The sequence below is a fragment of the Aulostomus chinensis genome, chromosome 24 (genome assembly GCF_037954235.1).
Source record: "Aulostomus chinensis isolate RoL2024-O1b breed Wild chromosome 24, RoL_Achi_v1.0, whole genome shotgun sequence".
NCBI classification, from domain to species: domain Eukaryota; kingdom Metazoa; phylum Chordata; class Actinopteri; order Syngnathiformes; family Aulostomidae; genus Aulostomus; species Aulostomus chinensis.
In genome coordinates, this window is record NC_141343.1 from 12,250,449 (window position 1) to 12,276,444 (window position 25,996).

General features: G+C 42.4%; 1 protein-coding gene across 7 annotated transcripts in view; it reads left to right on the forward strand.

The window, feature by feature from the left end:
- Positions 1 to 1,924: 1,924 nt before the first annotated feature.
- stim2b (stromal interaction molecule 2b) overlaps positions 1,925 to 25,996 on the forward strand; it is a 47,019-nt gene continuing 22,947 nt past the window's right edge. Inside the window, exons 1-3 of one of the 7 annotated variants that reach the window (XM_086198032.1) lie at positions 1,925 to 2,036; positions 4,009 to 4,165; positions 25,073 to 25,203. In XM_086198032.1, coding sequence (XP_086054158.1) covers positions 4,033 to 4,165; positions 25,073 to 25,203 — 264 coding nt within the window. In that variant the 5' untranslated portion in view covers positions 1,925 to 2,036; positions 4,009 to 4,032. Of the gene's footprint in view, positions 2,043 to 2,276; positions 4,166 to 25,072; positions 25,204 to 25,996 lie in introns of those variants that run through there. The other 6 variants (XM_086198031.1, XM_086198030.1, XM_086198034.1 and 3 more) reach the window with 6 other exon arrangements.

The window sequence follows — 25,996 nt, forward strand, 5'->3', positions numbered from 1 at the left end:
ATCCAAGACATTTCTGTGACTTCTCATAACTGAAATGAAATAAAAGCTGTGTGAAAAGGCGTCCGCTATGTGATTTACTGTCACTTTAAAGAACTTTGGACGGCCTTGACGTTTCTGATCTTTCGTGCTTGATAATTGTTTGTTTCTCTGGGTAAATACTTGGCAAAGGTTTACCGTACTCACTTTTTGACAGGTAGCACCACTTACAGACATGCCTACACCCCCACCACCACCACCCCCACCACCACCACCCCTACCCCCACACCACCGTCCCTGCGTGCTCTAGTTCTCCCTCGTCGTTGGCTGCCGTCCTCCCCTCTGCCCCCTCTGCGGGCTCATATCGAATTATGCTGCTCTTCTTTTTCGTCTTCATCTGCCACCTGTTTGCTAGAACTCCTGCGGCTGACTCTTTTTATCAGTCATGGACCTCCTTTGCCATACCCCCCACCCCCAACACACACACACACACACACACACACACACACACACACACACACACACACCAACCCCTGGAACCTCCAGAGACAACAGTTATCTGCTGTGCAGGTTGTTTGTGGAGCGCTTCCTCCTGCTGGCTGATGTGCTGCACTGCAGGGCCATGCTCTCCCCATCCATCAACGCTCCCAGGCTGTTCAGCACTGACAGACGTATCAAGCTGCTCTCTAATCCAGTGCCACCATTACTCCCAGCCTAATCAGTGTCTGAATAGCAGCGGCAAGTAGTTGCATGTTTTAGCTGTGGGCTCGTTGCTCGGGATACAATTATCAATTGGTACTGTATAAAAAAACACACACCACTGTGTCATGACGCCCTTGCACCTTAAACTAGACGCTTTAGGATTGCAACTTGATGTAGTTATCGTCCCTCAAAGTTGTCGCTAATATGAGACTTAATGTGACAGAACAAAATGTTCCTCTCTGCCAACAAAAAAATAGTTCTCCAGAAATAATTGAATTAAACTGCATTCAAGCCTTTTATTGACTGACAAAAACGATATGAAGCATGATGTAAAAAAGGAATCGTCGAAAAGCAAAAGAAATCGCCCTTGAGCACAATAAAATCATCGTAAAGCAAGACACTGCCATAACAAAGAAGAAACTGTGATAAAACAAAAGACACTGCCGTAACAAAGAAGACACTGTCTTAAAACAAGCCATCATAAAACAAAAGACACTGCCGTAACACAAAACAAGTTGTTATAAATCAAGAAACGGCCATAAAGCAAAAGAAACTGTCATAAAGCAAAAGAAACTGTCATAAATCAAGAAACTGCCATAAAGCAAAAGAAACTGTCATAAATCAAGAAATGACCATAAAGTGAAAGAAACTGCCATAAATCAAGAAACGGCCATAAAGCAAAACAAACTGCCATAAATCAAGAAACTGCCATCAAGCAAAACAAACTGTCATAAAATACGAAATCGCCACAACACAAAAGAAAATTATCTGACCCTTGAAGTCTTGGGTTATTTGTTCAACGAGGAGCGAAAAGAAGTACCAATTTACTTAATCCCGCCCCTTCTCCATGTCACTGATTTACTGTAAGCTGATACTTGATATCTAACGATAGTATCTCATTAATGTATACATTTATACCTACACTCCCATATTTACAAATTTATAGAATTATTTACATTTAAAAGGAGGGAATAAAGAATAAGTAACCAAATAAATAACAGCCCCTTCATCCCTGCACCTGGTGAAGACGTTTTCTTTACCCCTCATTTTCCACTGGTTTATGTTTGGACAATAAAAAGTACGACACCAGGCATAACGGGCAACAGACAGTGACAATAACAAAAAAGCAAGCAATACAAACAAACAACAAAAAAAGAAAAAAACAAAATTCTTGGCTAAGGGTTTCCTTTGTTATAACAAATGTGTGCTGAGGTCTGTGTGTGTGTGTGTGTGTGTGTGTGTAGGAGTCAGTGTGGATGAGGGAGGATGGAGTGAGAGAGGGAGACAGAGAGAAGAAGGAACTACAGTATAATAGGAAAGTACTTCAGCTGGGCTCCAGGGACTAACAGGTGCTCAAGGTAGATGTGAGTATTTATATATGTGTATTTTGATTTATGTGATTTTTTTTCCCACCAGCTGCATTGGTGTTCATGAGTACTTGATGACGGTCCCTTGTGTAGCGGCTACTGTACTATGCTATTCTCAATAAGTCATTACTATTACCGCAAAAAGTACCATTTAATATCATCAATCCAGTTAAAAAAACAAAAACGTACCACCCAGTAACATCAATCCTTCATCGTGGTATTTACACTAGTACTCATAGCAAAAATGTCAGTTCACATTGAAAGGTTATTTGTTTTTTTTTAATTACTATTTCATTATGATGGTTAGTCTATTTTTGACAGAAATTTTATGAAATCATATTTTTAGCTGCACCTTCAGGTAGCTTTCCTTGCTAACCACCTGAAAGTTAGCATTACAGCTAACCAAAAACATGCCCGATTAAAAAAAAAAAAAGTGCAAGTATGAGTAAAAATTCATTTTTAGTGTAAATAATTCTGATAGTATGAAAGTTATTATCCATAATATGGGTAATTGTGTATGTTACAATGGTATTGAAGGTTGTTCTCAACATAAAAACAACCCTAACAAGAATCAGGAAATGTACAGGAATTAAGTGCGTTACATTTGCTGGGAATCTCTCTTTATGAGCTAAAAGAAAAAATAAAATGGCGATGGGGGGATGAGAAAAAATATAAATCTTTTAAATATTCCACTTTTAAAATCGCAAAGATGGAGTCTGCTTTCCCGCGCTGAACGTCTTCAAAACGCACTAAACTACTGATGTCGAAAACAGCCAATCAGCTTCTGCCATGTTGGGACACTCCAGCCAATAAGAACGCAGAACCGAGAGACGACCAGGGAAGAAAAAAGAAAAGAAAAAAAAACGTTGGACGAGCCAGAGTGGTGAACTAGTTGAGAACAATGACGTGGGGATCACCCCCTCACCTCGTCGCGTCAGCCCAGGGGAAAAAAAGAGAAGTTTCTGGGAAGGATTCCACCGGAGTGCCGGTCACAAGAGCCCGTAACTACCGGTGACGCGTGTGGGGAAGTGAAGCGACAGTCCACCTGACAACAAAACAAAACATAACCCTCCAGTGGAGAAGTGTCCTCTCTCTCTCTCTCTCTCTCTCTCTCTCTCTCTCTCTCTCTCTCTCTCCCCCCCCCGTCTCCCTCCCTCCCTCCCTCCCGACACATTTGCATACCGACTTCCGCCCCGATCGGCTCTCCTTCGCTGCATCAGCCGGCGAGCAGCGGCTATGACAGGAGGAGACCACGGAGAGACGCCGGAGCTGACTTAGAGAAAAAAACACCCACCACCTCCACCAACAACAACAAAACTTCATTTGCGAGGAGGCGGATGTTGTGTGCGGCTCGGACCAGATCGTAGAGGAACCGGGGGAAGACGCCAGTGTGTGTGTGTGTGTGTGTGTTTTTTGATGCGATGGGATTTGCTAGTTTGGCGTGAGGAGGCGGAACTACAGGAGACACGGCGAGTTCAATATGCTGAAGCCGTCCCCGGTGTTTGTATACTGTACGTGGAAGAAGTACAGAGACTGTTTCCCTTCGACGTGAGGATTTAATTTGATGCTCTCAACGGTGTCTTCTTCTTTTTGGGGGGAGAGAGAGAGGGGACTCTTCCTATATATATAAATATATATATACATATATATATATATGTAGTGTTGTTGGTTATAAATATATATTTTAATATCATGGAAGGTTCGTTTGCTCCATTTAAAATGATCACATTTCAGGCTTTTTTCAAAAAAAAGGGGTGAAGTAGTTCAACTTGACCCACGATGAACTGTCACATTATAGGGGTTTTTCACGCGCCCGTACGGTTTTATGACTCCAGTAGAGGGATTTTTTTTTAAAACCTCTTGTTGATTTTTTAAATTTTTTTATTTATTTTATTTTTTTTGTAAATTGGGGTTTTTTTCTCTCTTTTTTTTTGTTTTTTTTTTGTTAAATAAATCCCTCCAGGATATTCGCCACCTCGTTTCCATCATGACTTACATCCACAAGCTGGTGAATGTATTGCTACGTGGACTCGTCATCTATGCGGTACTGGGCTCCGATGGTACCTACTCGAATGATCTACCCAGACACTCGTCTGATGCCGGGAGCATGGCAGCTACCGGTAAGCTCATGTCAGATACAAGTGTCCCCTATTTATTTACGCATGTACAGTACACCCCCACTCCCCCCCCCCCCAACCCCCACCCCTTCCTCCCCCAATCCCCCAGTGGCTTCCTCGGGAAAGCCGAGGAATGCCCCTGCGCAGCGGCTTAAAGGAAAGTGATGCAGTTTTCTCCTCAGTCACCTTTCTCTCTCTCTCTCTCCCTCTCTCTCTCTCTCTGTGCCTCTTGCTGCCGAGGAATGAGCGGCACGACAGGAATGCAGGATGCATCCTCACTGTGGGGGGGGGGGGGGGGTATGGGTTGGGGGGGCAACTGAAATGAGACCTCATCAAGGATGGGGTTTTTGTACGGATGCCAGAAAAGAGAGGCCGCGATTATCGTTTGATCGTGACAATGACATTGCCACGAGATGACGTTGTCCCTTACATGTAATGTAGGTATCACGCCATCGCCACGGTGACTTATTACCTCTTATAGCGAGATGATTAACTCTTTATCTCGACACCAGCAGCCCGTTAATTCCATGTCACTTGGTGATGGTGATAACGATTGTCTCACGACCGGCTATTATCTCATCATAAGCTCGTTATCTCCAATAAAGAGACAATATCCCATCACAGGGTCACGTCCGGTTTCCTTGCGGTCATTGCGTCGTTATCTTGTATCTCATTAGCATGTTATCTTGTGCTAATGAGATGATAACCTGCCACAATGAGAGGATTTTACTCTTTGCCTCAACATCACGTGACAACTTCCGCGTTCTCGCGACCTTTCCCCAGATATATAATGAGTTATTATCTCGAGATAATGAGATAAAACCCTGTCATACAACGATAATAAACTCTTAATCTCGACATGACACACAATTAACCACCCAGCAAATGATAAGTCATGTTTTCTCGAGATAATTACCTAGTTATGACAGGTTATTAGCGATAGCAATTTAATAGAATAGAAAGACAATGAAGTCTTCATCTCGACGTCACCGGACAATCAACTCCTCATCGCAAGACGGCCATGGTCCCATAATGACGACTGTTTTCTCAAGATAATTGTCACGTCACTACAATCCTACTCAGCTTGTCAGGATGAATGAAATGATATCCCAGTACAACGAGATGTCTAAATATCGGCCGTTTTAACGTGACAGCTGACGACCGGCTTTCGATAAATAAATAACTCGTCACCAGCAGTTAAAAAAAAAAAAAATCTCCTTTTTTGTGAGGTCATTTTGTAACAGTGAGATAAAATATCCAGTTAGAGTGACACGATAACCACGAGAATCGAATGCATGTATGCTCTGTTTGTCATGCTGATCAGTACCAGGACCCCCACAGGTGACCCCCCACCACCACCATCTGACCTATTGATGTGCTCTAATGAGCCGAGGGTTTCCATCAATTTGCATCTGTTTTTAAGCAGTTGGTATTGATTAAAAAGGCTTTCTTTTGACATGGTAGGGGCCTAATTGGCAAATTAAATTAAGATTCATACATAAAGATGAAATGTATAGAAATTGGTTCCACATTTCACAAGAAATAAACACTGTCGTATTGGAAAACGAAAAATATCATGGATTTGTAACCAGGTTTTGCAGCAAAAAACGAATGTTGCGTATTTAAGTTCAGCTCCTGCATAAAAACAACAATACTTTCCCAAATTTGGTCAGATTAATACGTTTGTGGCAGTCAGGTGTAAAGCAACTGAACACCCAACTTCAATTGGTGTCAAAAATAAACCTGAAACATTTTTATTATTCAAAGCCTCAACTAATTATAACAGGGGAATCTGGACAATCAAGGGTGTAAACTTACAGGTTTAATAATTATTAACTACTTCCTTGAATCTTCTGGCCTTGTTTTTTATTTTCATTTTCTGTTGTAACCCCAAAGGTACAGAGGATTTTTGCACGCATACATGAGCTATAATTGACATTTTTATGCTAACAGTGACTCAAGTGACCCGTGGAGTAGTTTCCCTCCGCTCTACTGGTTAGCATGTCCCCTTCAGCAGCTCGTCGTTTGGTTGTCCGGCCCACAACTTCACTATTTTGGTACAGTTTGAGTGCAGCTTATTCTCTGGTTGTAGCAAGCAGCAGGTCCCAGTGAGGAAGCTCTAAAAATGAAGTTGCCTGGCACCGAAGAGAAAACGCTCCCAGCCAACAGGTGACAATAGCGTAGCATTTAGCACCTCACGTGTCACATAGCTCTCAAGAGAGGTGGTTAAGGGACAAGCATGGCTACGAGTGAATGTTAATGTTGTTTTATATCAGCAGGATGTGGTAATATATTAATGTTTATGCTTGTGTTGGCTATCAGAAAACAATTGTGGGGGGGGGGGTTCAATTGAAAACCTGGCTTTTCTGTTTTGAGCGGCATCGGAATGAGTCATTCAACACATTGGAATTAGCATTGTTGAATATGCGGTTTGGTTCACTGAACTGATGAACGTCTGTGCCTCACACAAAAACGTACTCACAGCACAAAACACCCCAGTAAATATCAAACACCTGAGTTTCGAGTCTTTAGATACGTCTTAAAAACAGGGGTCGTTAACAAGTGGCTAACCGAGAATACAGAGGTCGTTGAGGACACTAAACGAATTAGCAGTAGCACTGGTTCATAGCGTAACGTTAGCTCCGTACGTCTGATGACTGCCGGTACACTCCAGAACTACGAAGATGCTGGTCATTAGTGAAGATTATCTTGGGAAACAGAAAACGTGGAAGTCTCATTGTTTTCAACGAATGTAAAAGACCCGCTGGCTTTTGGTGGAGGGAACAAATTGCGAAACTAATTTCTGCATTGGCTTGTAAAACTGCATTATCCCTGTGGCCTTAACTGCTCGGCAATGACCCTTCATCTGCTCTGGCTATGGGCGGAATGACTCAACCAACCTTGGGTGAGGGCAGTTAATCGCAACTTGGTAATTTATAACAACTTTTTGCCATCTGGGCTACTAATTCAATGCATCTGCATTCACCCAGCGCTCTTGAGGCTACTACTCCTGTTCGCAATGTGAAACATTATGCAACAGAAATACGACCGGAAAAAAACAACAAAAAAACGAGAGGCAGCTTGTCCCCTTGCATTGGCGGGTCAGTGTTTTTTTGTGTTTTGTGTCTGCTTTTGCGGGTATGTCTAGGTTCAAAACACTTCGCATGTACAAGGGTACGTGCAGTGGGAAAAGGGGTAATTGTCATTTAATATCCTTCCATTTCTGATGCCTGATGTTCCACAATGCAGCAGCAGGCTTGTCCCCTACCTGAACCTGAAGTCCTGTTTCACTTAGTATTCTTAGAACAAGATCCACTAACTGGAATTATTCATCTGACCAGACACATTAATAACTCTCTCCCCCTCATCTATGCCTGGGATTCCTTCACTTTATAAATCTGAGCTCATGTTGTAGAGACTGAACCATCTCCAAGGCAACCGCACAAACAGATTAAGCCTACCAAATGCAGCTTGGAGCCTCAAAACATTTTCTAGGTCTCAGGGTCTTTAGTTAAACTGTGCTTTGTAAGGTCAGTCGAGAACCCTGGAGCTCAAAACGCATCCTAGTTCTTTCACGGTGACATACTTACCTGAAGCACTCACTTCCTGCCTACATCATGATCAAAGATGAGTTGAGATTAAGTGAAATCCCATGAGGGGCCACTTAAAATAAATATATGTTTTTTGACTCTTTGGCACTAGAGGCTGTTTGTGTTAATAGTAAATGAGCACTGTTGTACGGCAAGCATTGACAGAACTACAAATGAGGACCTGCAATAAAAAACGAGGACTTTAAAGGACATACTACACCTGCTGGAACACGGCTGTTAGCTTTCATGACTTTTCACAAGCAGCTGCAGTATAGTGATGAATAAGGCTAAATCACCCTCCCTTTTTTGCACAACAACAGCTCGACTGTGTACAACAGACCGAACGAGGACGTCCCTACAAACAATGAAGCGCTGAAGACTGTCGTGATTTAATGCGGCGTCAGTAAATATGACCGTGCCGTCGCTCCCAGTTGTCTCCTTAGAAAAGGTCAGGAGCTCGTTCACTGGTGCTGGCATCACGAGAGGAAACACAAGGCTGTGTGTTAACGCAGGTCATTTATATGCAGGGTTTTCTTAAGAGGTTTAAGTAGATCTGCACATTCAGGAGTTCAGCTACGTTGCTGTGTAGACCTTGTCCTTCTATACTTTTACCTTCAGGTGAATTTGAACTTTAACTTTTGTGTATTTCCTATACTGTTTGAAGGGATATTTAACTTAAAAAGTGTATTTTGCCTTTCAGGTACTCATAAACCGGTGTCTTGAGCTCACAATAACATTTTTTCACTGCTGCATTACAATTTTATGACACTGGAAATCAGAATGAGGTAGCTACATACCGTTAGCTTGAAGCTAATCATGACTGGTAGCTGTAGTTTGTTAGTTTTTAGCTCATATCAAAGTTTGTTTGGATTACTGGGCATATGGCTGAATAAAGTAGACAGGGATTCCCCTGGAAAATGTGCTTTAGGTTTTGTAATGTGAAATTTTTGTTCAGTTTGAAGCTGTTAGCATCACTATTAGTTTTGAAGCTAAGTATATGTAACTAGCTCTTTCTGCATTCTGGAGACATAAAGAAAGAGTACAACAGCAAAAAGACATCTTTGTGTGCTCATGACACCTATTTGATAGTACTTTAAAGGCAAAATGTACTTTTTTAGGTTAAGAGAACACAACTTGTTTCAAAACAGTGAACTGGAAGGAGTTTCTTGCCCGTGTTTGACAGATTTAAGGCTCCAAGCTGTCATTTATGATGCTGTGAAAGGTTCAAATTCTCTTTTAACCACCAGTCACTACTCATGTTAAGTACAAGAATAATAAATCATCTCAATATCCTTTTTTTAGCTGCACCCCCCCACCCCACCCCAAAAAAAGAGGATAATGAGGCATTTGTGAAGGGAATCGGTTGAGTGGTAATGCGAACGTGGTCTTCTCCTGTTTTAATGGTGCTGTGTGTTTGGCTTGTTTGTTGTTTCAGCAAACAAATCCTTTCCTTCTGGCACTAAGGAACATCCAGTTCTAAGATGATGCGCCTGCGGGATGATGGTTGTCTCAGATACAGAGCTCCGATTTAGCATAAGATTTACATAACTCAGCGATGCAGAAACTGGCTGATTTAGGGTGAAATTACAGAGATACCAGTGAGGCTAATATGATCTATAACTAGTCTAATTTGAGGGAGAATTCGAAAAAAATACTACATTGTTGACAGTGCTCCATCAGATGTGGCGTGAGTAGGTTCGTTTGTGAAGGAGAGGCAACATTTGCCTTTCTCGTCAGGACTGAGGAATTTGCATTTTCTGATACTTCTGCTTCTGCTGGCGTCTTCAATGAAACAAACACACTTGTACATGCTTGAGGAATGCCAGACTTTCTTACTGTGGTGTTTTGGGTGCATTCTGGAGGCTAACAGTGTCAGTGTGAACGTGATGCGAGTCACAATGTTCTGGCGCAGACTGCAAAGGGTCCCCTCGGTCCCAGAGGGAAAAATAAATCATGATCACAGTTATGCAACCCACTCTGACAGCAGTTACATCTATTAGAAGTGTTCTAAACACATTATGAAATATTGGCACATTTCATGACTTAAAGTAGCAATGAATTATCATATTTAGGAATCAAATTGTATTTCAAAAGAGATTGTTTGTAGTTATGAATCCATAGAATATGTTACATTTCCAGTTCTGCTATTTTCTAGTTCCAGGTGACTGGTGGTAGGGATTTCATGTGATACGCAGATTAGAAGGAGATAGGTGTGTTTGCCGATCACACTGGGGTGATTCGCTGGTTTGGTCTGCTTTTTGACACCTGGATGTGTGGAATATCCACATGGGACACGTCAGAGATGGGAGCAGAGCAAAAAAGAAAAGCCTGTTATTGAGCTCACTTTGAGCCTGTTAGCTTGTTTTCGCTAGCACAGTGTCCACAGTCCATCCTGATTCTGTAGCAAAACATTAAAATTTTTTCAACGAACTGGAACAACCCCCCACTGGTTATTCAATCAGGAATGAATGAACTTCCTGTTCTCTTAATGGATTTAAGGAATGCGGAAATGAGGTGATCGCACCTTTCGGCCCTCTTTGCATGTTGCTTGACAAGGTTGAATTATTATGGTACTCCAACTTAAACTAGCCCATTGAAATACATGTGAAGTCCGAATTACCTCATGCCTTCAATATTTTCATGCCATGCAGGCATGTCCATGCCCCTGTGAACCCCCAGATTGTCTGAGGGGGGCTTGTTGCGTGAATGTTCCGTAGTCTTGTTGTAGACTAGAAGCAGAACACATTTCTGGACCAATTTTAGGTTCCCTCAGCTTATACAGGGAGGATTGTCTCTGTTTTTGAATCTACGGTTTGACAGGGACATTGCTTGCCAACTTGTTTGTTTTATGTGATGCAAAAGGTCACCCAGAAGAAAGTCTGATTCCCACCAGCTATAAGAGGGTATACTGCCACCTACTGCTCTGGAGGCAGACATACCATTGGTCCCTGATGTAATCTTTCTGATGCCTAACAGCTGACAGGTCACGATGCCCAGAAACACAACCCCAAATGGATTATCCGTATCTTCTGGATGTGTAAATACATGACTGTTTGCTAACATTTGCACCGTCTCAAGTCCAGAATATAGTTTGTCCTGCGGCTCCCGAATTAATTTAATTGTTTTTTAATTGCAGAATTCTTCTCAAGAAGGGGGCACATTATTAATAACCTCAAAGGTCGGCGCTGCATCGTCACACCGACGCCGCTCAGCTGGCCAGTCAGACAGCTGCCGTTCATCTCGGTCAAGGGGCTTTAGGGGTTGATATCCAGCCTAATGAGGCCCCTCACCAAACAGAGCAGACACCCCCTCCCCGGTGTATTTATAAGCCAGTAGTGGAGTTTTCCATGTTAAGTTTCCATCATGCCCCCTTTGGTTGTGACCGCTGACCCGGTACTGACATTGATGTCAGTTCAGAGTGTTCCTTATTATTATCATTAAGACGTCCCCACAGCACCAGGCCGGTGCAGCTGGACACACCCACCTGGGGGATAATTGGACTTTATGTAATAGTTTCCTTTGCTGAGCTGCTGGTCAACAGAGCTGCCAGAAAGATTGGATTGGAAGTCGCTAATAAGCACTGACCAAATTTATCCGCTTGTTGGTATTGTTGAACTGCTAATCCCTGTGTTAGCAACTTGGCTGGTTGGCACACCTGGTAATAACCTTGCCTCCGTGTTTCTTCCAGACCGCCATTTGTGCCGTTGTTTCTCCCATTCTCCCCCCATGTTTTGGGCCAAAATTTCTTCACCCAAATTGGGGTTCAAAGGATAAACGATATTGGAAAGCCTTCCTAGGAACATATCAGACTGTGAAATTAACATAAATATTTGATCAAAATGGATATACATGAATATATCCCTGATGTAATCATTCACAAGCAGACCTTGCTGGCAGCCAGCAGCTGATTCACTCATGCTGAAAACCCCAGATGTAGGTCACTGTACTCAGCTGTGCAGTGTTTCCTGCTGCGAGTGTTCCACGGTAGCAGGACCGTCTATTTGCTAGCATGCTACCCAGAGCAGGTTATTGTTGTTTGCCCCGCCACACTTAAAAGGTGTTGATCCCTTTTCTGGCAAATGCACAGCTCTTGGCTGGGTGAGCCCTTCGTGGTGGAGGCAGACTAGCCTGAAATACTACATGCCAATAGGAAGTTGGAAAACATACAGAGGAACTTAAAAACATGCAGTCACATCTTCTTCTCTTTTTTTTTTTTGGCTGTCTAACACATTAGCCAACGACATTCACATTTATATAACAGATCAATCATGAAGGTCATTCATCTCATCCATAGTAGTATTTCCCAGAGTCCTAAATAAATGTTTTTAGGATTCTGCTTGTGATATTGGCTGAAAATGCAATGATTCATTTCACTGGTTTATTACCACATTAGGACCCTGCTACTTCCCAGTTAGCGTCGTTATCTCTGACTGATATTCTTCAATGGTTTCCTCTGCCTGCCTCATAGCACAAAGGAAGCCAGCTCTGTGGAGTTTGTGCCGTTTTAAACGCCTGGAGGACTGCGTGGTTGCATGACAAAGAAAGAAAAAAAATTGACCGGCCATGAAAACTAGCAATTTGTTGCACGGTCATGCGCTGGTCTCACGCGACTAACCTGGTCAGGGTAGCCGTTCCAATTGATTCTGATGATTATTGACTACAGTAATTACACTCATGGTACGGTCATGAATGGAACCGGTTTATTCTGTACTCGGGAAATTGTTCTGTGACCCACTAATGCAAAGAGGCATTCATTTAGAGCATTAGCCAGATGGAGCTAGCAAAATGTCAGCAATGTAGCAATATTTTATATTTGAAAATCCCACTTATAAAACATGGTGTACCGCATCAAGTGCTGCAGTTTAGCAGTCAAAGTAGATGCATTTATATATGTATTTATTATTGGTTTACAACAGTGTTGACATGATATCACACCCCACAGATAATATATCACTTTTAAACTCACTCACTCACTGTTTTTGTGTCAGTTGTTGGTGCCGAAACAAGTTCAGGCATCAGAATCAGTAGGGATGAATTTCTTGAGCAATCTGCATTTCTTACCAGAACATGGTGGGTGTATGCTTTGCTTTTTGCGAATGGTATGCCTTCATGTATTACTTAGCTCACTACATACATACTTGTTAAGAGAGTTTTTTGAATTCTTTCGTTTTAGGTAATTAACTAGTAGGAAGGTAACCGTAAATATCTTTTCTGTCTGTAAATACCTATTTCTGTTCGCTACGCTCTATTATGCTATCTCTTGCTATCCCGGGACCAGAGTTCAATTTTCGTACCACCAACATGGAAATGTGAGAGGTACGACAATAAAGATCCTTGAATCCTTGATTACCAGGTCAGTCAGCAACATGTTGTGAAACAACCGTCAAGACTGCGTGCTGCATCACCGAAGTGCTCGCATGTTCGTCTCCTTATGATGCAGAGAAAAAAAACAATAGAGTAATATTTCAGGTATAACTGATATTTGACAGACTAAAGTTTCTGATATCAACTTTACATGTTTCAAAGTCATATCCAACTGTGTTAAGACTCCTCACCTTAACGCAGGAAGAAGCCAATGCCGTACCCTTGGCGGAGGCCTAAAATTGGCGCCATGGCATCTTTCACTTTGCATGCAATATCCTGGCTGATAACATGTATCTACAGAGGTATTTGTTTGTGAATGAAGGTTATTTGTGGGGATGAAGCCATTTGATTCCATCCACCGGTTGATGGCAGGTACTCCCAAAGCAGATTTCACACTTACTCCTCAATCAGAATCAGGAGAATTCATATACATTTGACTTTAAAGTCAGACATTAGACATGAGGGTACAGCCCACCTCTGATTTCAGGGACTTTCCCATAGCAGAGGGCACGTGATGAAGTGTCCCAGGGCAAAAGGGGTAAGGAGAGGTGTAGATTTCTTTGGTATGCTGTCCCCCCCTCTAGTCTGTCTCCGCTGCAGTTAATAGTCTTGACTTGCACTCATAACAAAGTAATTTACAAGCAGGGACCAAGCATATATGGATGTAAACAATGAAGAAACCTTGAGGTGCATGTGCTCCTCTTTAGGTTTGCCTTGCTACTTGTGACAGTAATATGACTTGAGCGTAGATTATTTTCTTTACTCACATGTGAGTAACTTGCATTTAATTAATTTTTCACAGCCGTTCTCCTGTGATTCGACACAAAACCTAGAATGACCCACTCCCTTGACCCTGCTTGATGGGACTGTCAGGAGTAGTGAGAAGAAACGTGAGCTCTACAGCCATGGAAGAAAAAGCCATTGTAACAGTTTTCCTCCCCTCCCCATGTTTTGGACCGGACATCGTAAATCTGGTGATGAGTTGACTGCTAATCCATTTTAGCGTCGCTAACGCTAGCATGTCCGGACCAACAGGTGGATTCCAGGAGCAACTCAGCCTTCCTTGATCTGTTCCAAAACGGACCCAGTTCGTATTACACATCAGAGGACCTGATAAATCCAGAATGACTTTCATTTGCTCTCTTCTGCTTCCTCTTCAGCAGCGTGCGGCTTAAAGGTTAGAAGGTTTAGGCCTTCTGTCTGCAGATAATTTGTTTCTGCCCTGTCCCTAAGTACCCCATGGCAGTAAGCATTTGGACGCAGTTTGGGGGTGGGCAATATGGCCAAAGTTTTCTTCCACTGTGTATGTCTATGAATCAGTCAAGATAAATACCCTTCCCTCCTGGCGTGTTTGCTAGTTAGCTTTATCTTTGTAAGTGATACATAGGCGTATGTCCATCATATGTCATCACATGTGTTAGGGATTAGTCAACAAACTTTGAGGGACATCAAATCACTGCCCCAAGTGAAGAAAAGTAGTCCCATATGTATGTTGCTCCAAAATTTAAATATCTCTCGGTTTTACATTGTTTCATAGCAAATAATTGAGACCAAGAAACAATTGTATTTGCCGCCCTGCCCACTCTCTGCCGTTGATGATCTTATGTCTGTAGTCCACACACACAGAGGAGAGAGAGGTGTCTATGTTCTTGTCTCAGCAGGGCGAACAATAAGCACATTTATCGTAAAAGTTTTTGTGTTCCTTTCACATAGGCTACATTTTTTTTTTAGGAACAACACCAGCTGCAGAACAAGTTCTTCCCCCTCATCTTGGGTTTAGTCAGGATGACTCCTCCTGCTTCTTATTTACAAGTTCACCTTCCTCCTCCATGTCTGCCTAAATCCTGTTTCCCTGTGAGGCAGCAGGAGCAGGAGCATTGCTCTTAGGTCCCCTCATAGACACCTTTTTTTAAATCATCTGCGGGGTACATTCTGTCATATGAACCTATTTTTACCGCGCTATTGTCCTTACATTAATAGCTTTAAAAAACTCCAACAGAATCCTGTCAAGCAGGAAGGCAAGACATACAGGAAGCTGGCTGAGCGTCAACTCTTGTTGTCTGCTGTCAGTTACAAGTCCTCCGGGTGAGACATTCCCATGCTAACACAGTCATCCAAAGCCATGTTTTATTAATGCGTGTTAGCCAGATACATTAGTTTTTTTGTTGTTTTTTTTAAAGTACAAACTTAGCGGACTGAGCAATCAGTTTATTTTGACAGTGTTTAAAGGTAGCAGTAAAAGTTTGAACAGGCTGTTCTGGATGTTCCTTCCTTCACATAAATGTCATTTTAAATCATTTCCTGTCCAAGGCCATGCAGAGGCCTGAGCAGCAGATTTTGACGGTCCATTTAATTACACACTTGAACACCATCACAGATGCTGCGATGATTTCAGGTCCAAACACTGATGATTATAAATCTCACTACCTGTGTTGGAGGTGGTAATATGTTACTCTCAAATATTCTGTTTTATGTGTTCTCTACTCCTTTTTTTTAAAATGTTTAACCAATTTATGACTGTCAGAAAACAAGTTCTCCCTTTTTTTGGCCTATAACGCTCAAGGACGATCAAGTGGGGATTATTCAGGAAACATGTGCACATGACTCAGACTAAAATGATTAATTATGGCTTGTCATCTTTGGTAGTCCAAGCTCAGCGTATATGCCACTGGAACATGACTAATGCATGCTAAAGTCTCGTCCTTCTGTCCGTAGTTCTTTGTTAACCCGTGAAGTCATATGATCTGTCTGCCTGTATCGTGTCTTTAGTCAGAGCTTTCTATAGACATACCTTCCATTAACCTCACAACCAAAGGAGCGTGTCGGAGGCCCAGTGAGCTAATTAGAAAAGCCTCTCCTGGTCTCTTCATCCTTTCCTCCGGCTGGCTTCCTACATCACACATCTTGTGTTTGAAGGGGCTTTTAATGAAACATTCCACAGATGCACGGGGCACATAGAGCATCTCCTTTTGTGGAAGTTTTTGGTAGGCCTCCACATGTAATGCTCTGGTTGCCCCCACCACCACAACCAACGCTACCCCTTTATTTTCCCTTTTTTTCTAGACTAAGCAGAGGATTACTGATTACTTAAGAGTTGGCTTGGATGTGTGAGGGATTCAACAGGTTAAAGCTGCTTTTAACCAATTGAACCAATGAGTACATTTACAAGCACTCAATATTATTGGGGTTTTTTTGCACTTATTCCCAAAAAAGACTGTGTGCTTGAATCTTGACCAGACTATGCTTGTCCGAAAGAGTAAGGTGGAACTTTAGTCAGATGTCATGGTTTTACTTCTGTCCATTTCAAGAAGGGAGATTTTTCAAAATAAGTACTCCTAGAGGAGTAAGCATTATTAAATGTCATTGCCCTGTTGTATTACTTTTTATGGCATGTTTTGTAAAGATTTAGGGTGCATTTCAGAAAGTTGGTACAGAATTGGGTGCAGGCTACATAGAAGCATTAAGCTAGCGCTTTCATGCCCTGTGTCGCAAGTTGGTAAACTTATGTCAAAACTCTGCCTCGATTATTCATAAGGTGGTCAAAGAAGGTGGCTAAATGACAGAATAAATTCTAAATTCAAAACATTTGGACTGAAACTGGAACAACTGGAATGTACTGTGACCCCTATGAAATTCCAAATGTGGTTATTTTCAGAATTTAAGTGAAATATTAGTGTGCCTGAAAATGCCGCCATTGTTGTAGAAGGTATTCGTGTGTTTGACATTGACATTCTGATCCACCTCCGCTGCTGTCTATTCCTAATCTATTTAAGCAAACTGCGATAAACATGATATAATCCAGGGTGGGTTGGGTTCTGTTGGAACATGTTGATGTCTGGAGCCTGGATACATTTAGCTTAGCATGTCTGGGGTTTGATTGGGCCAGAGATTGGGTTTAAGAAATGTGGGAAATGGAGCAATTATGCGCTTCTGTGTGGGGCCGTGTTTGCCTATGATGATTTTGCGGTAAGACATCCAGGGGAGTTGGAAAGATCAACGGTTAACACAGCAGTGGATCAAACATAACAACCCCATGCCTTGTAAACACATACTTGTTTTTGCATTGGCAACTAGACAGATGATTTGTTAATTTGATTTTCGCACACTTCATTAAAGCCTACCTTCAGGCAAATCAAAGTCTTTAAATTCATGCTCGTGACACCTCCATTTTAAAAGCTTGTGCAAACTGAGAGTTTCTGTATCTTGTTTCCTCCTCGTCTGACTAACTAGCTCGTTCTCTCTCACTCCATCCGACTCACGGCACTAGCTGGTGGCATTTGGTGGTGGCTAATGATATTTGTGTCTTATTAATGGCTGCTGATGAGCTGAAATGGAAGACTCTGCAGAAGCTTTATTTACTCGCCTTTAATACTTACCCGTCAGCTTGACTTATGACACTGCCATATGGGCACTGGTTACGGGGTACACATTGACATCACAATCCTCCCCTCTCCAACACTTAACACTATTCAGAGCATCTGATCAGTGTGTTGAATGCACCGCAGTAACTGACCCATGACTTTATGTGATCAGGGTCAGATAGGTGACTTTCCCCATGGAGCGGAGTTTGTATCTACATAATAAGCTTATGCATTATATATGTCTGAAAGCTGATACGAGTTTGGCAGGTTGATCTAATAAACTCCTGTGTAAGTTAATCTACTGTGTAGAAAGGTGTACCTTCCTGTATGGGATGGCTCGAGAGCCACGTAACATCTAAGCAGGAGGTTGCCCAACTTTACACTTATCATTATGCCGTTACACCAGACCAACAAGGAGACTGAGAACAAGTGATCTGGTATCTTTGAGCAAGGGAGTGACCTCTGGCCAGCTTGGATGTCAGCCCATTCATTGGTCAGGTACGTGGATGACAACTGGAGTGTGAAACTTCCACCAGGTACTGGCCAAAGAAAGAGCTGGGAGGCAGGTGCAGAAACTCAAGTGCCTTTTTGACCAAAGGGCTGCTGTCATGTTGTACTCAATAAAACACCTCTGAACCAAGGAAACCAGTGTGGGGGCAAAAGTGCCGTCATCAAGTGTATTGACATGATACAACATAATTACCAATTTGTCCAAAAAAAAAAAAAAAAAAAATTCTGTCAAAAATGGTAGGAAATGCTGTGAGCCAGTGTTGCAATAGAGCAATCTGTTGGCAAGGTCTTTGCCAACTAGTGGTTCAGTAGAGTCACTGCAGCATGACACAGTGAGACTACCGCAGAAGAAAAAAATGCTCGTCTATTGCATGGGTCATGTTATGAGGCTACGGCATTGACCCAAGACACCACCATAAATCAAGCTAAAGGGTGAGTTTTGACAAACAATTGACCCATGGGGGGTGAAGCATTTCCTGATAATTTAATGAGCCATGCTCATTTGCAATTCGATTATGCCGAGTCATGGCACTCGTGACAATCTCCAGAATTGGGCGAAAGCTTGCTGTCGAAGCAATTTGTGGTGACAGCGCAATGACATCTTGGCAGTAACACCCAACCAGCGATAATCCCGTTTCTCCCCCTCATATAAGCTATAAAACCAGATGTTTGCAAGAGTCTCTTGTCTCTGTTTATAAGTTTAGTTTCCATCCTGCGCTGCTGTTTGTACTCACAGATATACTTTACACTGATGGGAGACTTTTATTGTTAGGAATTTATAGGAAACTAAATGTGTATATCTACCTTTTTACGGCTGCTCCTTTGATCCAGTCATAGTCATGAATCAACTCGCTGCTTTTAAACATCAGCCACTCAAAAGGAGCATGTCATCAGATGAAGACACACCTTCAGGCGGGTAGCACTTTTGTAATGGAAATGCGAATCCCTGCCATGCCGCTGTGACACGCCAAGACAAACTGAGTCAAGCCAAGCCAGCACACGTGTGTGGAAAAGGCCTACTAGACACCCGATAGTCTGGCTGAATATGTACCCAATAGCCAGGCGGTTTTCTTGTGCCTATGATATATCTGTGCTCGAGAGAAGAGAGAGACATAGATGAGGCAGACAGATTGTGTGTGTGAGAACGTGTGAGAGCAGGAAATAGCCGAGAAATCCCAAGCAGTTTGCGGGTAAGAAGAGGCCGCCTCAGCCCCCTCAACTCCCCGGAGTCGCATGTCAAACCCATCACATCCTGCCATCTTAGTTCCCTGCCACCTCTGCCCACACCTCTCAGATTTTCTTACACTTAATCTGGTTCCTCATCCCGGATCAGTTTTGAAGTGAGATGGAGGGGCGGCCGCTAGGACAGGAGCTGTAGCTGGTCGTCTAGTAATTGGAAGGTTACTGGTCAGATCCCTGCTCCTCCTGAGGCCATGTTGAAGTATCCTTGATATATAACACCTTCAGTAAGACACTGAACCCCCTCACTGCTCCTGATGCCCTCGCCATCAATGCATGGATGTGGTACCTTTCATAGCAGCCTCTGCCAACAGGCTTTGAGTGGTTGTAGGGTAGAAGTACTAGAAGTGCCTCATAAATGCAGTCCTTCCAGATGGAGAGCTCCAATGTCACTCTTCACTTATATGTTCTTCAGATGGGTCCAAACAGTTGTACTAATCAATTGCAGCTGCGCTATTGAGGGAAATGAAAAGACTGATATTTAAGTTAAGTTTATGCCTCCATGCTGTGGATTTGTGGGCCGTAGGCATTATGTTTTCCCAGAACGTATGTCCCGTCCTCCTTAATGCAATACCTTAGAAACTCCTTCAGGGAATGTCTCCAAATTTGCCACAAACATGCACCGGGACACGAGGATGTTCTGAAAACATTTTGGTGGTCAAAGGTTAAGGTTCCTTTCAACTCACATAAATGCATAAATTTCTCCAAATTTACCACAAATGCCCATTTGGGATTGGGTTAAGATGTCTTACTCTCATTAATGCGGTACGTCAGGGTCCCCTTTCAGGAACCTTTTTTCAAATTTGCCACAAACGTCCACAAGGACTCAAGGATGATGTTGTAAAGTGTTGATTAGCCTTATTTACACGTATTGCATCATAATTTCTTAAAATTCCAATCAGTGTATCAGCATTGCCTCTGAAGTAAAACATCAGACTTTTGCTACACAGGCAATGCTTGTCAGCGGAATCAAGTGGTTCTTTTTCATCTTTTAGTGGGGTTTGTCGACAGTAACCAGAAAAGGCAGTTACATATATCCTTTAAATTTATTTATGACATATTTTATGGAGCATTGTCCAGTGGGTAGTATCAGAATCCAATTCAGTGCCTTATTAAGTGCAGTCCTATCTGATCTTCTGTGAGTAAGAGCGAACAAGAGAATTAGGGTTTACCGAAGCTAATTTTACCTCCACTTCTGTACCATCAAGTGACAGTAAAATGTTGATCTGACATTTCTTGGAAATGCACAATAGCTCACTGTATTCAAACAGACCACACTGCGCCTAGAATGCAGTGGGGTTAGCAGGCCAGCTCTGCTGCAAAATTTCAGTTGTGTAAACCAGCTTGTCTAAATACATCAGCAACGGAAGCCCCTAAAAAGTCTGTGCGAACACTTAAAACATTGTGCTCTGCTTCTCCTGTCACCCACTGAACGGTGAAAATAAAGACAGATCCTTATTAATGACATGTATATATTGTACAAAAATAATTTTGAAGTTCCGGGATTTACTTTAAAGGAAGCAGCTGACAGGCAAAAGCTTTTATCAGATGTGTTTGAAGCAAACCTACTGCCCTCTACGACAGCTTTTTGAGTTGTAGCAAAGAGAGTTATTGTACAACTACTCGTGTTTACCCGCCGTGTGTGTGTGTGCTGAACTTGTGTGTGTGCGTGTGTGCATGCAAGGGAGACCTCTGCCATTGTTGAGCTCTTGCATCCTGACAACTGGAAGCCTGTCGGGTTAAAAATATCCCAGTGCTTTCCAATTTTGCCATCTTTCGGGACCGCTTCTCCCAGTTGTTTTGATTTTACGTGCGTCCCCCTGGAACGCTCAGGGTCACCAACGGCCACTTCCTTTCACATGTTTCCTCATTGTCACAACTATTCCGAAACTCAAATACAAAAAAAAAAAAAAGAGGACACCTGGGAAGGGGAGGCTTGTGCTGTCATATTTGTGAATTTCACAGCAGGAGGGCCCGCCGAAATACTGTCACGGTGAATGACAGGCTTTTTGGTCTTGTTTTGTTTTATCTTAGAATTATCTTTTTCTTTATGAGCTTCACAAGATAAGTCGGTTCATGAAGGGTTCTGCACACATGCAGAACAGAATTAGGGCACTGTTATAGAATGAAATGACAGATCATAGAAAGTTGTTTATAGCTGTTTTCAGCTCTGAAGTCTCTGTAAAAGTTTAGTGAAAGTAGGACTTGCAATATGATATGCAGCCATTTGTATGTGTATAAAACAACTATTTGAGTTTTGTGCCTGTTTAAACAACCAAACATCCAAATAGATATGCATGCTATGCAAACAGCAGCCTATGTAAACTGTCCTGGAGAGCTAAGCAAATACATTATGCAACTCGGTCTTAAGTATCAGATGCTTTTTTTGACAGGACAGTCTCACACTGCTGAAATTAGGTTCATCTGATACAGGGATGGGCAATATCACATTTTTGACACCTTCCACAAATTCTACCACGCTATGCAGTATTACTGGCTCATTAACCTCTTGACAAACTGATGCCTGCAGGCCGTCGACATCCGCCAGAGGGCACAGTCAACACCCCTTTGAGACAACCGATGAAGTAAATGTTACAAAATTGAGGCAAAGGTAGTCATGATCTAAATCAGTGGAATATTTTATCCAAAACATCTTTTTACATCCACAAACACACACCGTCTTCCGTTGAATCCTTTCAAATTACCTGAAATGTCGACATACGCGTATCTTTTTCAAACTAATGCCCTCTCCCACTCTACGCACCCATGTGGGATTTTCAGACCTGGGGAAATCTGCTGATGTGAGTTGATAGATCCTGTTACCGTTGCGAGATTGTGAAGATTTGCGTTTCTGTTGCTGTCTGTTTTTGTTTGTTTGTTTGTTTGTTTTTCCTGGTGTGTCACATTCGATGTCATGAATGCAGTCGTTGCACTGGATAGGACTGCTCGGTGATCGACCGAGCAACACCGTAGTCTAGTATCTTCTACTTGTGGACGATCTTTGGGAGCTGCAGTCACGGCAGTATGGAGCACAGTGACTGTTGTTGGTTGTCTGTTTTTCCAACTCAGCACCAATATCAGAGCGTCACTTCTTGAACATACAGTACATAGGCTGAATTTGTGTTGGAGATGACAAAAATAAAGTCACTGAGTTCAGTTATCAGCCGAAATATCAAGCTTTTATTCCTGCTTGTGTATAGTTTACGGAGTTGTGTCCGAGATGGGAAGTACTGGAAACCGACCGCAAATTACCATGTTCCCCCATGATTTTGTTTCCATCAATGCCGATCAGAGTCGGGACTTAACGTTGGTTAAGAGTTTTTCCCATTGCAGGAAAAAAAAAACCCACAAAAACCTGTGTGGAAGCTGGTGTTAGTGTCGGGTGGGAATGGGGCACAAATACTTTACCAAGTGCTGCCAAAGGACTTTGACAGCTGGGGGAGACATCAAAGTATCCACCAATCTACTGTATCCAGTTACACAAAAACAAAATGCTGACTTTGTTATCCAACCTCCAGCACCATTTCCATCTCTTTGGCCGTACACTTGTTGTGCAGCTCAGTCCCTCTGCAGCCCTTTGCCAGTGTAGGTTTCTCAATTTTAGTTAGATATCCTCCCCTGTGGCTCTTTATCCAAAATTAGCATGGGCACATATCCAATCAGATATCTCCTTTTTTTCTTCCGTGGATTGCATGTGGAAGCTGTAGAGCTACCATGTCAGTCCTTGCTATAGTAGATGTAACTGTTTAAAAGTCAACGGAAAGTGCTACGGTGTCACATATACACCACTGCAAATGCCAACTTGTATTTATTTTTTTTACACAACTCCAAAATAGTCATGGCTTTGCACCTTTAACAGTTTCTAAAAGTATAATTTGTAAGGGGATCATTTTGATTCGAACTGACCTGTCACTGTTGGTCCTCTGATGGGGAAGCTGGGATGACCGTGGAACACAACCCATTCTTTGATGTAGCAGTGTGAGGGGGCAGCTGAAGAAACTGATTTCAGTTGCAGTACTCTTATTCTTTTGGTCACTAGCCAGATGTTGGGACAATTGGTGAGTGTGGGAATGGATATCAACCGGTAAATCTCACTCTCAGCACATGCTAAAGAAGTTATCATAGGAGTGGATGCCCCAACCATGTGGACTTATTCTGTCTATAACTTAGTTTGTTAGCTTGAGCGTGGCTGTACGTGAAACCGTGAAGAGTACAGGATGTAGTTTGTCATGTCCTTTAAATAATAAAGCCAAACTGAGGCAAAATGTGTTAATTAGCTTTATAGGGTCGATTTTGTTATCTTTTGAGAGAGCCGCTATTTTCCTGTCTTCGTGTTTACCTGCCAACTGGTAACCGTCTTCCCGTCTTTGTTGGTTTCAGTTTTGGAATTGAATCTCAGCATTAACTGGACTGACAGTTAACACAAGCGCCTTGAGGTTTTAAACTCTGCAGATTATGGCCTCCCATCATGCCGTATTCGATTCTCTCCTTGCAAATCCAGTTTATGGAGTGCTGAGTTTAGCATTTGCGGATGATTGTAAAATGTGTCTTTGTACATTTAGGTGTTGTATATGAGGCGGCATGTCTCTGGGTGGTCATATCTGTGCGTGTGTGTGTGTGTGTGTGTGTGTGTGTGTGTGTGTGTGTTATGTGGCTCCACTGAGACAGTTTGGACATCAGCCAGCTCAAACTGTCCATTGCTCGGAAGGCTGACAGTAATGGGCTCGTTTCCCCTGTGAGACGGGACGGGGACTGAATAAAAACAAGAGTCGGGGGGAGGGTGCCTGGAGGGTGCCACAGGAATGACAACAACACACGACTGAGTCTAGCAAGAGTGGGCGGATGTGAAAAGGCATAGCTCCTTTACATAAGAGAATGCTATTATTACTTTAATGCAGCCTAACCTGATCTTAATAATAGTGTTTGGAGGCGCAGCACTACTGTGTTTGTTGTTTGCACCAGTGCATGCGTGACTCACAATTGTTAGTGTTGGACAGCCACACCAGCCAGTCGTAATCAGCAAACAACATGGGAAACGATGTAAGATGAACCAAAATTAGTCTTTTTAGTCCAGCACATTTGCACAGTTTTTTTGAAAGAGAACAGACAAAGGAAGTTTAAAAAAAAAGGAAAAAAGCAGATCGCTAACTAATAGGTACCTGGATCAAGGGTGTGGTCATCCCCTGAAGGCAGGTGGAGTCACATTTACTCAAACTTTGGAATGCATACAGGAAAAGAAACAAATAGAACTCTGCTGTCTTTGCACAAATAGTTGTTGAAGGAGAAGATATTTCATGCCTCCTAAAATTCAAGTAGTGTCTTTCCCTTCAGGGTTATCATAGATACCTCCACAAAGGTGGTAATGCTTTCCCTGCGGCTGAATTTTACCAAACTTTTGGGAAGGGTGTAAAATGGGCCAAGGAAGAACATGGTACAGTTTGAAACAGATCTGTTCGATTAAAAACAAAAACAAAAAAGGCTTTTTTTTTTACATTGAGATTGGCTGACTTCGCCTGGGTGGAGGTGTAAGCTCTCCTATTAGATCTGTCACAAACAATAGGTTCTACGCCACAGAATATAGAATCATTTCATGTTATTTTATTGCAAAAAATATGTATTGACAGGTCGGCAGGGCTGCATTTTTTTGAATAATTACACAGTCACAATGTGTTGGAGTCACTTGAAGGACTGAAAATTCCTCCTGTGCCTCAAGTATTTGGGTCTAGTTCAAAGTGTCATGCCAGGGAGGTACTATGCTAATTGCTGATCTGTTGTCACATAGTTTTGGCTGTTGTTTAACCTGTTTGACCTTGTGTCGTTAACCAGAACTGTTTGTTTGCTTGCAGATCCCTGCCTATCAGTGATGCCACCATGCATAGGGGAAGCCGACCGCTTCAGTCTGGAAGCCCTGCGGCACATCCACAAACAGCTGGACGACGACAATGACGGCGGTATAGAAGTTAACGAGAGCGTGGAGGTGAGCTTTACAGATGCGTATATTCTTATTGTGGGTGTCGAGTCAGTATTCAGGGGTTTCCTAGTCTAGATTATCAGGTTATAATGTTGTCACTGGGCATTTATTTCAAGAGGCATTCTCAGCCCCTCTATTTAAAGTCCTACCTGCTATGTAGAAGAAAAAAAAAAGTCAAACTCTATGCTAGCTAGCTTGTAGCAAAGTCAATGCTGAGAATGGCAAGTTTGACAGGGGCTAGGTAAGATACACAACAACATGGAGGAGGCTAAGAAGCTTCAAAAAAAAGTGTTCTGATATTTGTTATTAAACCCTGAAAACTTCTATGTACTTGAATGAAATATTTGACAATTTTCTTATTGCTTTCACTGAAGTGCTTTTGCTGACACTATTAATGTTGTATTGCCCGAGCTTGATTTGACCACACCTTTCAAACACCAAACATCTGCCATTTTTATATCATTGGGCTTCTTCGATCAAAATGCTCGTAAATGTTTAAGTGTTGACATAAGAATATTTCCCTGCCAACTCTGAAAGTGGATCCCTACAAATACTTAGTTTACAATGGTACCAGTGAGTAAGAGCCTGCAGCCGTGTGCGTGTGTGTGTGTTTGTGTGCGCGCGCGTATGCGTCAGACTTGCTTGCCGTCTAATCACATCAAATCCTTGTAATATTAGGCTGTTGTGGTCACCAGTTAACAGCCAAATTGGTGTCAGCATTCCTAACATAGTGGCACGTCATTAAAAGTATTTCAGATCATCTGGGACATTTCTGGTAAACTGTGGACATGTTACTAGA